This window comes from Danio rerio, chromosome 18 (assembly GCF_049306965.1).
Source record: "Danio rerio strain Tuebingen ecotype United States chromosome 18, GRCz12tu, whole genome shotgun sequence".
Lineage (NCBI taxonomy): Eukaryota > Metazoa > Chordata > Actinopteri > Cypriniformes > Danionidae > Danio > Danio rerio.
The window spans coordinates 35,870,842-35,884,913 of NC_133193.1; the positions used below are offsets into that span (position 1 = coordinate 35,870,842).

General features: G+C 36.8%; 2 protein-coding genes across 2 annotated transcripts; both read left to right on the forward strand.

Moving 5' to 3' along the window:
• The first annotated feature begins 5,875 nt into the window (after positions 1 to 5,875).
• Positions 5,876 to 9,022, forward strand: olfcg5 (olfactory receptor C family, g5). The gene is made up of 6 exons (NM_001109943.1): positions 5,876 to 6,084; positions 6,226 to 6,514; positions 6,596 to 7,345; positions 7,424 to 7,651; positions 7,837 to 7,960; positions 8,121 to 9,022. Exons 1-6 carry the CDS (start codon positions 5,876 to 5,878, stop codon positions 9,020 to 9,022), a joined length of 2,502 nt encoding a protein of 833 aa, NP_001103413.1.
• A 1,044-nt stretch (positions 9,023 to 10,066) lies between these two features.
• olfch1 (olfactory receptor C family, h1) lies at positions 10,067 to 13,355 on the forward strand. Its single transcript, NM_001110290.1, has 6 exons — positions 10,067 to 10,269; positions 10,454 to 10,742; positions 10,914 to 11,735; positions 11,824 to 12,051; positions 12,147 to 12,270; positions 12,460 to 13,355. The coding sequence occupies exons 1-6, from the start codon at positions 10,067 to 10,069 to the stop codon at positions 13,353 to 13,355; spliced, it is 2,562 nt and encodes an 853-aa protein (NP_001103760.1).
• Positions 13,356 to 14,072: the final 717 nt, after the last annotated feature.

Genomic DNA, 14,072 nt, shown 5'->3' on the forward strand with positions numbered 1-14,072 from the left:
AGCTCGGGCAGCGCCTGTGCTTGGTAGCACTGGTAGGTGGCCATCGCGTGCAAGGCGGAAGCGACCTGGCCCGCAGCCATGTAAGCTCTAGCTCCGAGGGAGGCAGATAACCAACAGGCTTTGGACGGGAGACGAGGCGGACCCCGCCAAGAAGAGGTGCCACACGGACAAAGATTGACCTCAATAGCGCGCTAAACCTGAGGAATCGCCAAATACCCCCAGGCCACTCCACCGTCAAGAGTGGTGAGGGCGGAGGGACACGCATCATGGGCAGAAAAAAGTGCCCCCCAAGACTGCGTGAGCCTACTGTGCATCTCCGGGAAGAAGGGGACGAGAGGCTTCGAAGGCTTCACCCTCTGTTCCTCTACGTAGCACCCATCTAGTCGGTCGTCTGATCTCCGGTGTCATCGAGCGTAAGGGCTACTATCTGGTTAGACGGATCGCTTCCCCCACCTGAAGCTTGTATGGAGCGCTTGGAGGAGCTGGAGGTCCGCAAGCCCGTGGGCGACGGATTATCTCCCGCTGAAACCCTCAGATCTGCCCGAGTGCCCGCTGCAGAGCAGGGGACAGCTGGGGTGGTTCGCCCCTTTGCAAGGGCTGGCTGCGATCTTAATTGCGCAACAGTGATGGCATCGCAATGACGACATGGACTGCCCGCGAGCACCGCATTAACATGTTGGACCCCCAAACATGCAATGCAGTGATCGTGCCCATCATCAGAAGACAGAAAATACCGCATCCAGAAACGCACAGTCGGAGCGCCATGCTGAAAAGGACGTGCTGCACGACTGTATTGCTCTTTTAGAAAATAAGCAACTTATACGCACCGCTCTGGAGGACCGGACCCAAAGAATGCCAGGCAAGGGAGAATCCCAGCTCGACCGTCTGCCGCCGCGTGTACCCACTCGAGACCGGGAGAATTCTCGTTCGCTCGAATTGCTGTAGAAAGCAGGAGGAACCCTCATCGACTCAATCAGAAGGCTGTGAAGTCTCTGAAGCGAAAAGGATAGCGTGTGCTTGCTCCACCTGTGCTTATATGCGGAGATAATTGGCAATAAGTTCCAGGTGCGCAAGCTTACGCTGCCAATTCATTGGCATTTCATTGGGCCGTTCCATACTCTTTCAGACAATTGGCTTTCTAAACCGAAACCTCCCATTCGTGGATTTATAGTTCAAATCCACCAATAGCATAGAAGTTCCATATCCGAAGGGGAACACAAATACTATGGAAGTCAATAGATACAGGTTTTCAGCTATCTTCAAAATAACCTTTTTTTCTGTTCAACATAAAAGAAAAAGTAAAACATGCCTGTTACAAGTGAGTGAATGAGTAAATACATTTTGGATAAACTGTCCCTTTTAAGCTGTATAAGATCATTTTTATGGATCATTATCAGACTTTAGCATTATTTTACCCTTATTTGTTTGCATGTAATATATTTTTTTTTTCCAGGAATGGATTCACATGTCAAAAGTAGCTCAGCTACATCTAAGCTTTTTTTGTTTAATTTTTAAATTGAACCAACTTCAATCTAAGTCAGTTCTATTTTGATCAATAAAATCAATAAAACTGAGGCACCTCATTGTTAAGTTCAGCTGTTCCAAACAGAAACAAATGAATATTATCCAAAAGATCATACTAAATATGAAAACAAAAACAAAAAATCAAATAAATCTAGATATTGGAAAGTTTATTATAATAGATACACACACACACACACACACACACACACACACACACACACACACACACACACACATACATATATAAGGAAAACAACAGCACTGCACAGCACAAAGAATAAACAAAATAAAAATGTGAACATAGGACAACCTCGATTTAGACCTAAATTAGAAAAAGTCTAAAGATGATGTATAAAAAAGTCATTAAGACAAAATACTATGACAACCTGGTCAGCCATTTTTCATGTAAAGACTTAATCGATGAACAAATTATTAAATGTTGTGGGGAGTGAGACTATTGACATGACTACATGACATGAGCAACTGATAGGAAACAGGAGAGAAATGCACATAATCATTTGCATGGATGTGCAAAAGCATTTGTGACATGTTCATAATGAGACTTTGCTTTTCTGCTGTGCACAAGTGACTTAATGATGATCTGAAGATTGAACAGGTAGTTTTGAGAATTTCAATTTGGACTAAGGTGACTGAGGAAAAACTTTAACACAATTAATGTTTATTCGTTAAATAAAATAACCACAATAACTGGAAAAAACCACAATGAAATAATGGGTTATGTATGAGAGCTACTTTTTAAAGAAAATAAAGCAGCTTTAGCCTAATGCAAAAAAATTGTTTGCATGCAGTCATTTTGCAGGCACAAAACTACATGATAAACACTGTGAGTTTGTGTCAGGATGATGATACATGAACCAACTTTTTGAGCAATGTTGTTAGGATTTATTGCAGGGTTTGATGCTGCTTGGCTACTTTCATAAAATTAGCAATAAATATTTTACATAAAAATTGGACATTTATCAGGGGTCGCCACAGCAGAATGAACCTCCAATTTTTCCAGCATGTTTTTCACAACAGCCTTAAAGATGCAACCCAGTATTGGGAAACACCCATTCACACACGAACATTTATAGACTACTTACAATTTAGTTACCTAATACCTATTATACACAGATACCGCATATCTTTGGACTGTGGTTAAAATAGGTACTTTTTCTTTTTTTCTGTACATTTTTGAGGCTGTACTTTACTTTTACTTTAGTACAAAAGTGCAGTCAGAATTTCTACTTTTACCAGTCATTTTAAACATGAGTACCTTACTTCTACTTAAGTAAAGGATGTGTGTACTTTTGCCATCTCTGATTATAAAATAAGAATATGGTTCCAAACCTTCATTGATTGCTCACTCCAACAGTAAGAACAGAGTATGAAGGATTAATTAACAAGGTAATAGCATAGTTTTGCTTAAAATATTGCAGTGAACACAACATTATGGGTGACATTTCAGAGTTTAAAAGAGGACAAATTGTTTGTGCGCTTTTCTCATGCACATCATTGACCAAGACAGCAAGTCTTTGTGATGTATAAAGAGCCACAGTATCCAGGGTAATGCCAGCATACCACCAAGAAGGATGAACCACATCCATGTTCAGTGCTAACCCGAACTATATTCAAAACAAAAAACATATTACTGCCAGAAAGCTACTGCAGGATTAAATGTGCACCTCAACTCTCCTTTTTCCACCAAAACTGTTCATCAGGGGCTCCACGATGCAATATACATGGCTGGGCTGCTATAACCAAACCGTTGGTCACTTGTGCCAATGCCAAGAACCAGTGTTGCCCAGAAGAATGCAGTTTTCAGAAGCACCCATCTATTTTTGATTTGTTCTATTGTTCTAGTGAAGGTTTAAAGCTGCATTTCCTCAAACACCTTAAATAGATCATTGCTGCATGTGCACCTTTCTTTCATCCATTCTGTTCATAATATTTTTTTTTCTCTTTTAATAAGTTTAGCGAATAATAGACCATTTTTCCCTCCCGACACCATTCTTAAAACGTGTATGTGAACATTGCACTGTGCATGTGTGTAAGCCTACTGGTTGTCAACTGTACTGACTTCTCACATTAAATTAATCTCACTTACATAAAAAAAATCACTAAAGTAACAGCATTTTAATTTCCAGTGTATAAGATGAAATCATTTTCAGTGGAATACTAGTCACATCTTATACGAGTGCTTTATGCATATGTCCTCTTTAAACAAGCCCTAAAGACATTTCCCAGCAGAAGTCCAGACATTTAATTTCACTGTACATAAAGCAAAAAAACACATGAACAAGCTATACTGTTACGTGTAGCTACCGTACATCACATTTTGAAAACAAAACAAAACAAAATCCTTTGCTGCATTGGGCTTCATCAGTTAAAGTAATTGACGTCGCGGCTCTGTTGCCAACCTACGACAGCTGGCTCAGCGGAAGCACGCTAGTCATCAGACATTCACAAGTAAACTACACTACATTCATTTATTCATTTTCTTGTCAGCTTAGTTCTTTTATTAATCTGGGTTCACTACAGTGGAATGAACCGCCAACTATTCCAGCACATTTTTACGCAGAGAATGCCCTTCCAGCCGCAACCCATCTCTAGGAAACATCCACACACATATTCACACACACTCACACACTACAGACAATTTAGCCCACCCAATTCACCTGTACTGCATGTCTTTGGACTGTGGGGGAAACCGGAGCACCCGGAGGAAACCCACGCGAATGCAGGGAGAACATGCAAACTCCACAAAGAAACACCAACTGAGCCTATGATCGAACCAGCGATCCAGTGACATTCTGTGAGGCAACATACTATTTACTACGCCAGTGCATCACCTAAACTACGATGCATTTATTTTAAAAATAGTATTTTATTAGAGCTTTGTAATTTAATGCTGGCTATACCACCTGAAGGACAGTTACGACGTGTTGTAAATGTCGGCCGTCTGTCACCATAGAAGTCAAATCTTTTCATTTTTTTGGACTTCTGTGTGAAAGCTGTCCAAGGTACTGTTGTATGATTTAAATTATAGTCTATGTATGCACCAATAAACAAGTTAAATTAATGAAAAATTAAAATAAATATAGATTCTTAAATGTCGGTAGTGTTTTACTCCAAAAATATCAACATGCTTTGACAAATGTTTTACAAAAATTAAACGAACAATTTTTAACATTTAGGTATAGGCCATTATGAGTAAGTTAAATATAAGTTGGACATTTATGGGGCCATGTAACATGATTCTGTGTTGATGTTTTCTGTTCTCTGTGATCATTAATATACACTGGATGGCTGCTTAATATATTTTCTAAAAGTTCAAGCAGGAATTTCTTTATAGCTCATTCGTTAATTGTAAAGACAAAAAAAATAAACAAAAATCAAATAACAAAAATTCAAATATAAAATTCTAAATATAATTGTGCTTTATAGCCTGATATGCTATGTTGTTTCATATTCATTTTTTATTTAACTTGAAGCATTTGTTATTTAATGTTTGTATACTGAAAGAAATAACAGCCACCTTTCAAATGGTTATATTTTACAATCAAAACGTAGTATATTTTATATCCTTATCGACTTCTGATAAAAACCGCTGTGTAGTTTAATTGATTGTTAAAAGTCAAATAAATGCTATATTTTTTATTAGTGAAAGTACCTGCTCACTTTTGAGATGGCCTGTCCAAAAATATATTTCTTCCACTAATACAAATTCACTATTATTGTTGCATTATAATTGTTTAGGGGATTTGAAATATATTATTTGTTTCCCCTCCAATCATTTCCAATCATCACATTACATTTTAGTAATTTTCCCTGCAAAAAAAATTTGCCCAGAGCCGTGCAATATGACCTTTAGATGAATACGGTACTGTGACTTTCGCTTCTAGTTTCAGCTTTTATTTAAATTTAATTAAACAAAGTGAGCCGTTTACATTGCGTTACCCAGGCAACTACTGACACTGGAAAATGAAACCATATCTGTGCTGTCTGGCTCGGTTTGGCACCGAATGGAACGGTTCAGCATAAAGAACGGTTTAGCACGATAGTGGAAAACCAGCTTTAAAGTCACTGTATAAATAAACAACTTATTAAATAATACTGTGTATTCCAACATATATAATAGTTAGCAATTAATACCTTGATAATAGATTGAAACCATCCCACCATCAAATTTGTCTGACTATTTTCTACTGTTACATGACATCAGTCCTTTCCTGCTCCATGACATCATTGCTTACACTCTCAGATATTCATCCATATTAATTTTGTCAATAAAAGGACATCTGCTCTATCATTTCAACGCATTTGACATTCGCAGTGCAACTCGATCAGGATGCTTATCTTGCTTTCTATATTTTTGCTTTTTAATGAACCTTTTACAAAGGCAGAAGACACTATTTGTCAAAAAATGGGAGATCCCAAGTATGCGTTGTTTTCAAAAGTTGGAGACGTAACTATTGGGGGTATTTTTTCAATCCGCAGTGTAGAAATATTACCTTCATTGGAATTTACACAAAAACCCCAGCTTCTGTCATGCTCCAGGTTTGTAACATTGTATTTGGGAAATGATTTCAAGAACATTCCAGAATAAGTACTCAATATTAACATAATTTACTGCATATTATGCTTAGTATGTTGAATTCATGCTTATAAATCAACATAACATCTGAAATATTGTGACAGTGTTAATCTAAGAGATTTCCGGATGGCTCAAATTATGATCTTTGCCATTGAGGAGATTAACAGAAGTGAAAGTTTGCTTCCTAATGTTTCAATTGGTTACAAAATTTATGATAGCTGTGGTTCAAGACTATCTTCTATTAGTGCAACCATGTCACTGATGAATGATCAGGAGTTTCCAAAAGGAAACATATGCAATGGACAATATCCAATACATGCTATCATAGGAGAAACTGAGTCTTCTGCCACAGTGATTCTGTCCAGAACTACAGGACCTTTCAAAATTCCAGTGGTAAGGATCAAAGATTATTATGCTTGACAATACTTATTGATTAATAAATTAGTCTAATGTATTGGGGGTTTTCTTTTTTAGATAAGTCACTCAGCCACATGCGAATGTCTCAGCAATAGAAGAGATTACCCATCATTCTTCAGGACCATTGCTAGTGATTATCACCAGAGCAGAGCACTTGCATACATTGTAAAATACTTTGGGTGGTCTTGGGTGGGAGCTGTGAACAGTGATAATGACTATGGAAACAATGGAATGGCCATATTTCTTAAAACAGCACAAGAGGAAGGGATTTGTGTGGAGTACTCTGTTAAATTCTACCGAACAGAGCCGGAAAAGCTTCAAAAAGTCGTTGAGACTATGAAAAGAAGCACCACAAAAATAATCATTGCATTTCTATCTCGTGTTGAGATGGTCAATCTACTTGAGGAACTAAGCATTCAGAACATTTCAGGCTTTCAAGTAATTGGTGTGGAAGCATGGACAACTGCAAAGAGTTTGATCACTCCAAACAGTTTTCATATTCTTGGAGGGTCACTGGGGTTTGCAGTGAGAAAAATTGATACTGAGGGTTTTTTAGATTATGTTATAAAATCATTCTGGGACTCAGCTTTTCCATGCTTAATAGTGAATTCTTCTCAATTAAAAGTTAACTGCAGTAGTTATAAGGACCTTCTTGTGCTGAAAAATGACAATGAAGATGTGCCTGAGCAGAGATATGCTAGCAATGTCTACAAAGCAGTTTATGCTGTAGCTCATTCATTGCACAGTCTGCTCAACTGCAAAGAAAAAAAAGGTTGTCAAAAAAACCTCACAATACAACCGTACCAGGTAAAAAAAAGATATAAATGTTAATGAGACACATTTATGTTTTACAATTTATTAAAATTAAACGTGTTTTTTTATTAGATGGTTGAGGCTCTAAAGAAGGTCAATTTTACAATAAAATTTGGGGATCGTGTATGGTTTGACAGTACTGGTGCCACAATTGCCCAATATGAGGTTGTGAACTGGCAGCAGGACTCTGATGGATTAATACAATTTAAACCAGTGGGATACTATGATGCTTCATTGCCCCCTGACAAGCGTTTTGTTGTTAAAACTGAAAACATAATCTGGGCTGGGGGAAAGTTAAAGGTGAATGGCAATATCTTGTTTCTTAAAGAAGCTCAAGTAATATAAATAATTTTAAAATTAGAGACTGGATCATTGTTGAGTAAAAAAGAAAGAATGATCATCCTTTTTAACACACATAATAGCCGCAATGATGTCACTGCATTCATTTAATAACATTATCTGTATAATATATTTTTTGAATGTAGAAGCCAAAGTCTGTGTGCAGTGAGAGCTGTCCTCCAGGCACCAGGAAGGCTGCACAGAAAGGAAGACCTGTCTGCTGTTATGACTGTATACCATGTGCAGAGGGAGAAATCAGTAACGAGACAGGTAATACTCAGATTATCTCAAAGTTTCCAATAAAATGTATTAGTTGTTCTTTTTGTGTTCTTTTTCTATTCGTTAAGATGCAGTTTTTAATCAAAGGACTTCATAAATAAATATTTTTTTTTTCTTTCCTCTTAACCACAACAACCAACTTTCCTTCCAGATTCAGTTAACTGCAAGCAGTGTCCATTGGAATACTGGTCTAACACTGAGAAAAATAAATGTGTGTTCAAATCTGTAGAGTTTTTGTCATTCACAGAAGTTATGGGTGTAGTGTTAGTCTTTTTCTCACTGTTTGGAGTAGGATTAACTATGCTGGTGGCCATTCTCTTTTACAACAAGAAAGATACTCCCATAGTAAAAGCCAACAACTCAGAGTTGAGCTTCCTGCTGCTCTTCTCACTGACTCTGTGTTTCCTCTGTTCACTTACTTTCATTGGTCGCCCAACTGAGTGGTCCTGTATGTTGCGACACACAACATTTGGGATCACTTTTGTCCTCTGCATCTCCTGTGTTTTAGGGAAAACAATAGTGGTGTTAATGGCCTTCAAAGCTACACTTCCAGGAAGCAATATAATGAAATGGTTTGGGCCTGTACAACAAAGACTTAGTGTTCTTGCCTTTACACTCATACAGGTTATCATCTGTGTGCTTTGGTTGATAATATCACCTCCATTTCCCTACAAAAATATGAAGTATTATAAGGAAAAGATCATTCTTGAATGCAGTCTGGGTGCTACAATATGTTTTTCTGCAGTTTTATTTTACATTGGCCTTCTGGCTATCTTATGTTTCATTTTGGCTTTTCTAGCACGTAAGCTCCCTGATAACTTCAATGAAGCCAAATTCATCACCTTTAGTATGCTTATATTCTGTGCTGTATGGATCACATTTATTCCGGCTTATGTTAGTTCTCCTGGGAAATTTACTGTTGCTGTGGAGATATTTGCCATATTGGCCTCAAGCTTTGGTCTACTATTTTGTATATTTGTGCCAAAATGTTATATAATTCTGTTCAAAAATGAACAAAATACAAAACAACATATAATGGGGAAGATAAAGTAAGTCTTTAAAAATATAAATATACTTTTATACTGCATAAAAACTTGCTGGATAAGTTGGCGGTTCATTCCGCTGTGGCGACCCCAGATTAATAAAAGTGACTAAGCAGACAAGAAAATGAAATTAATGAATGAATATATGGCACTGAATATAGTGGCACTGAAGGTCGCTGGTCCAGTTCCGGCTGGGTCAGTTGACATTTATGTGTAGTTTCTCCCCATGTTGATGTGGGTTTATTCTAGGTGCTTCGGTTTCCACCACAGTTCAAAGATGTGGGGTAATAGATTAATTGGATGAACTAAATTGGCCATAGTGTGTATGTGTGTGTGAATATGTATAGGTGTTTTCCAGTACTGGGCTGCAGCTGCAAGGGCTTCCGCTGCATAATATGCTGGGTAGGATGGCAGTTCATTCTGCTCTTCTGAGCCCTGAAAATTAGCAAGTAAACCTAAGAAGAGAGAAAAAAATAAAAACAAATATATGTATATATATATGCGTGTGTGAGTGGCTTACATTCGCACACTAATATTGCAGTGGTTTGCATACTTTGTAATAATATAATTTTACAATTTAGATTTTTTTTGTATTTTACATTGGATCATAGAGACTTTTTCCAAATAGAGAAGCAACACTGGAACACCAACGTTAAATGGGCTGTCAACATGGAATCAATCTTCAGTGTTTTTCAGTGAATGATTGCTGTTTGTTAATTTGTATAATATAATGTTTGTTATATCTTTAAATATTGTGTGCTTTCTTTTCTCATAATAAACTTCATTTATAAAAAGTAAAAACAAGATTTCTGGTTTTACTGTTTTTGGACCTTCTATATGTATGCAAGAAAAAAAAAAAAGATAAACAAGAAAATTTACATGCAATTCAGTTATTCATGCAATTATTCTGACACTGCGGAGGACTTACAGATTCTGAGAAAAAAAAAAAACATTACATAGTTATGTTAATAATGAATGTTGCGTCTGACAAACACTATATAAACAATCACATCACCATCAAAAAGAGTAAGGGCGGGCACTCTGAGTCACTGTCATGTTTGGTTTTGGATTTTTACTGCTCTGCAGCATTAAAGCCAAGGAGGTAGAGTCAAATTGCAATATGATAGGCAAACCAGAGAACCCTCTACTCTCCCAGGATGGAGATATTATCATTGGAGGGGCTTTTTCAATACACAACAAAATAAATTTAATAATACCATCATTTACAGAAAAACCTCATCATCTAATGTGCACCAGGTCTGTTACTTATCTTCTTTTTTATAAATGTAACAGTGTTATGAAAATGATTATATGCAGTAAACGTATGTAATACATGTTTAATATGTATTAGAATTAATTTAGTAAAATATTACATTAGTCATCGTTACATGTTTACACAAAGAATCTTTGCACTTTCAATGATCTCTTTCTCTCGAATTAGCCTGAATTTGAGAGAACTCCACTTTGCTCAAACCATGATCTTTGCAATTGAAGAAATTAACAGCAAGAGAAGCCTACTTCCAAACATTTCAATTGGATACCAAATATTTGACAGCTGTGGTTCCACATTAGCCTCTATGAGGTCATCAATGGCTTTGATAAATGGCCAGGAGCTGACAGCAGAACATACCTGCTCTGGAAAACCAGCAGTTAAAGCCATTATTGGAGAATCTGAGTCTTCCACAACTATTGTACTGTCTAGAGCAGCAGGGCCATTCAACATTCCCGTGGTAATTTATGTGTGTTGTATGGTAGAAATCTCTCTCGTTCTCTCTCTCTCTCTCTGTGTCTATATATATATATATATATATATATATATATATATATATATATATATATATATATATATATATATATATATATATATATAATACAAATAATTGATATGCTCTGTTTGTCAGATTAGCCATTTTGCTACTTGTGCCTGCCTGAGCAGTAGAAAGCAGTTTCCATCTTTCTTCAGAACTATTCCAAGTGATTACTACCAGAGCAGAGCACTGGCACAGTTAGTGAAACACTTCGGGTGGACCTGGATTGGAGCAGTAAGAAGTGACAATGACTATGGAAACAATGGCATGGCAACATTTGTAGAGGTAGCTGAGAAAGAAGGAGTGTGTATTGAGTATTCAGAGGCCATATCAAGGACAAATTCCAAAGACAAGATTGCCAAGGTTGTTGAAGTAATAAAAAAAGGCACTGCTAAAGTTCTCATGGCATTTCTGGCACAGGGTGAAATGGATGTGTTGTTGGAAGAGCTTATCAGGCAAAATGTCGTTGGACTACAGTGGGTTGGCAGTGAATCTTGGATTACATCAAGTTACTTGGCAACTGAAAGAACTTTAAACATCCTTGGTGGTGCAATTGGCTTTACAATTATCAAGTCAAAAATTCCCGGCCTGAAAGAATTCCTACTTAAAGTTGGTCCATCCCAGAACCTTTCAAATGCTCTTCTTGGGGAATTTTGGGAGATGGTGTTTGGTTGTTGTCTCTCTCCTACAGTCTGCCCTAATTCTGAGCATGCAACATTTTGTGATGGATCTGAAAATCTAACCAATGTTAGTAATGCGTTCACAGACGTTTCTGAGCTAAGGATTTCAAATAATGTTTATAAGGCAGTCTATGCTATCGCTTATGCACTGCATAACACAATAACTTGCAAAAACTCAAATGGTGGAAATGAAAACATAACATGTGGAGATGTGGATTTATTGGTTTCCAGCCAAGTAAGTAATTCTTGTAAATATTTAGAATACTATGAAATATCTAACACATTTTAACAAAGTAAATAGAACTATAATAATGAAATCACAGGTCCTGCATTCACTTCAAAATGTCAATTTCACAATGGACTCAGGTGAGACAGTGTACTTTGACAAAAATGGGGATCCTATGGCAAAATATGAGCTAGTAAACTGGCAGAAAAATGGAGCAGGGGAAACAAAGTTCATCACTGTAGGACAATATGATGCCTCGCTATCCAGTGAACAGCAGTTTGTCATTAATTCGTTCGATATAATTTGGGCAGGAGACAGTCCCACGGTATGTACATAGTAAATGCATTATGTTGAAGTCAACACAAATAAAAAAAATAAAAAAAAGTTGTCCAACAAAGTAAGAATGTGTAAACATGACAGAAACCAATCTCAGTGTGCACTGAGAGCTGCCAGCCAGGATTCAGGCAAGCTGTGATAAAAGGAAGACCAGTATGCTGCTTTGAATGTTTGCAGTGCCCAGCTGGAGAAATTAGCAATACTACTGGTGAGACAACCAGTAACTTGATTCATAAAAACACAAACACCATTTAATGTCAAGTTTTACATTTGATGTGGTGCACAACTAATAGTGTTTTTAATATTTCCTCAATGCCATACTAGAGAATGATGCATGTATTATGATATGTATTTTTTTTTTTATTTGCTATTCATCTCTTTATTTTTGTATTTTTAGATTCAGCTGAATGCATCAAATGTCCATTAGAATACTGGTCAAATAAAAACCACAGCATCTGTGTTCTCAAAAAGGTGGAATTCCTTTCATTTGAGGAAAACATGGGAATTCTTTTGACTGCATTCTCATTAACTGGGGTTACTTTAACAATTGCAGTTGCGATAGTGTTTTACAAATTTATAGACACACCTCTTGTGAAGGCCAGCAATACAGAACTGAGCTTTTTGTTGCTTTTTTCATTGTCTCTGTGCTTTCTCTGTTCACTTACTTTCATTGGTCGGCCCACTGAGGGGTCCTGTATGTTGCGTCATTCATCATTTGGGGTCACTTTCGCTCTTTGTATGTCTTGTGTTCTGACAAGAACAATAGCCGTGGTAATGGCCTTCAAGACCACAGTGCCTGGTTCAGGGCTTCCTCATTGTTCATTACCTTTACAAAGAATTAGTGTTTTCTGTTGCACTGTTTTTCAGGTGATGATATGTATCCTGTGGCTGGCACTGGCCCGTCCAATGCCATATAAAAATAGCATGTATTCATTAGATAAAGTTATACTTGAATGTGATTTAGGTTCGGCTATAGGTTTCTGGGCTGTGCTGGGTTATATTGGATTGTTATCGGTGTTGTGTTTCTTTTTGGCTTTTCTGGCTAGAAAACTGCCCGATAATTTCAACGAAGCCAAATTTATTACATTCAGTATGGTCATATTCTGTGCTGTTTGGATCACATTTATACCAGCATATATCAGTTCTCCTGGAAAACTTACAGTAGCTGTTGAAATATTTGCCATTTTAGCTTCTACTTTTGGTTTGCTGTTCTGTATATTTACACCAAAATGCTACATTATCATATTCAAGCCAGAACAAAACACAAGGAAACATATCATGGGCAAAACTTAAATTTATAAACAGTAAATCACAATAAACTCATGCTGTTTCAAGTACTATACAGGGAATCATGATTTAGACATTGCTGCAGTCATTCTGGAAACATAAAATGTGAAGAAAACATTTTGTTTTATTGCTACTGCTTTCTACTATTGTAAAGCTTGAAATATGCAAAACATAAACATGTTAATATACTACAAAACTGTTTAAAATGGTTTAATTGACCAAAAAGTCTAATTATTATTCATAATAGACATAAACACATACCAAATTTATATATATGCTCTGCATAGCTATTATCAGTTGTAATAAATAAAATACGTAACTAATATGGGAATGAAAATGTTGTTTAGACCTCTTTCTGGTGAGACATATTTGTACCTACCCTACCCTGTCTAGTGAACTGAAAGAGGACAAGTCCAAATGTATAAATGAGGCCTTTTGGAGTTACAGCAGCTGGCTAATGGAGTGTAATCAAGAATGGATAGGAAATGTCAAATAAGAGGACACTGGGGACCTCACTTATAATTAACATATTAGAATGTTGACGTCATAAACTTTGTCATATTTTCACATGGATTAAGAAAAATTTATAGTGACTAATTATGAAGTCTGAAAATAAAAGCTCACCCACTGAATTTACACTGCTAATTTATGCTGCATGGTGTCAGTGCAACTATAAACAAGAATGCTCAAGACACGAGAGTTTGGTTGTGAAGGTAACTATTA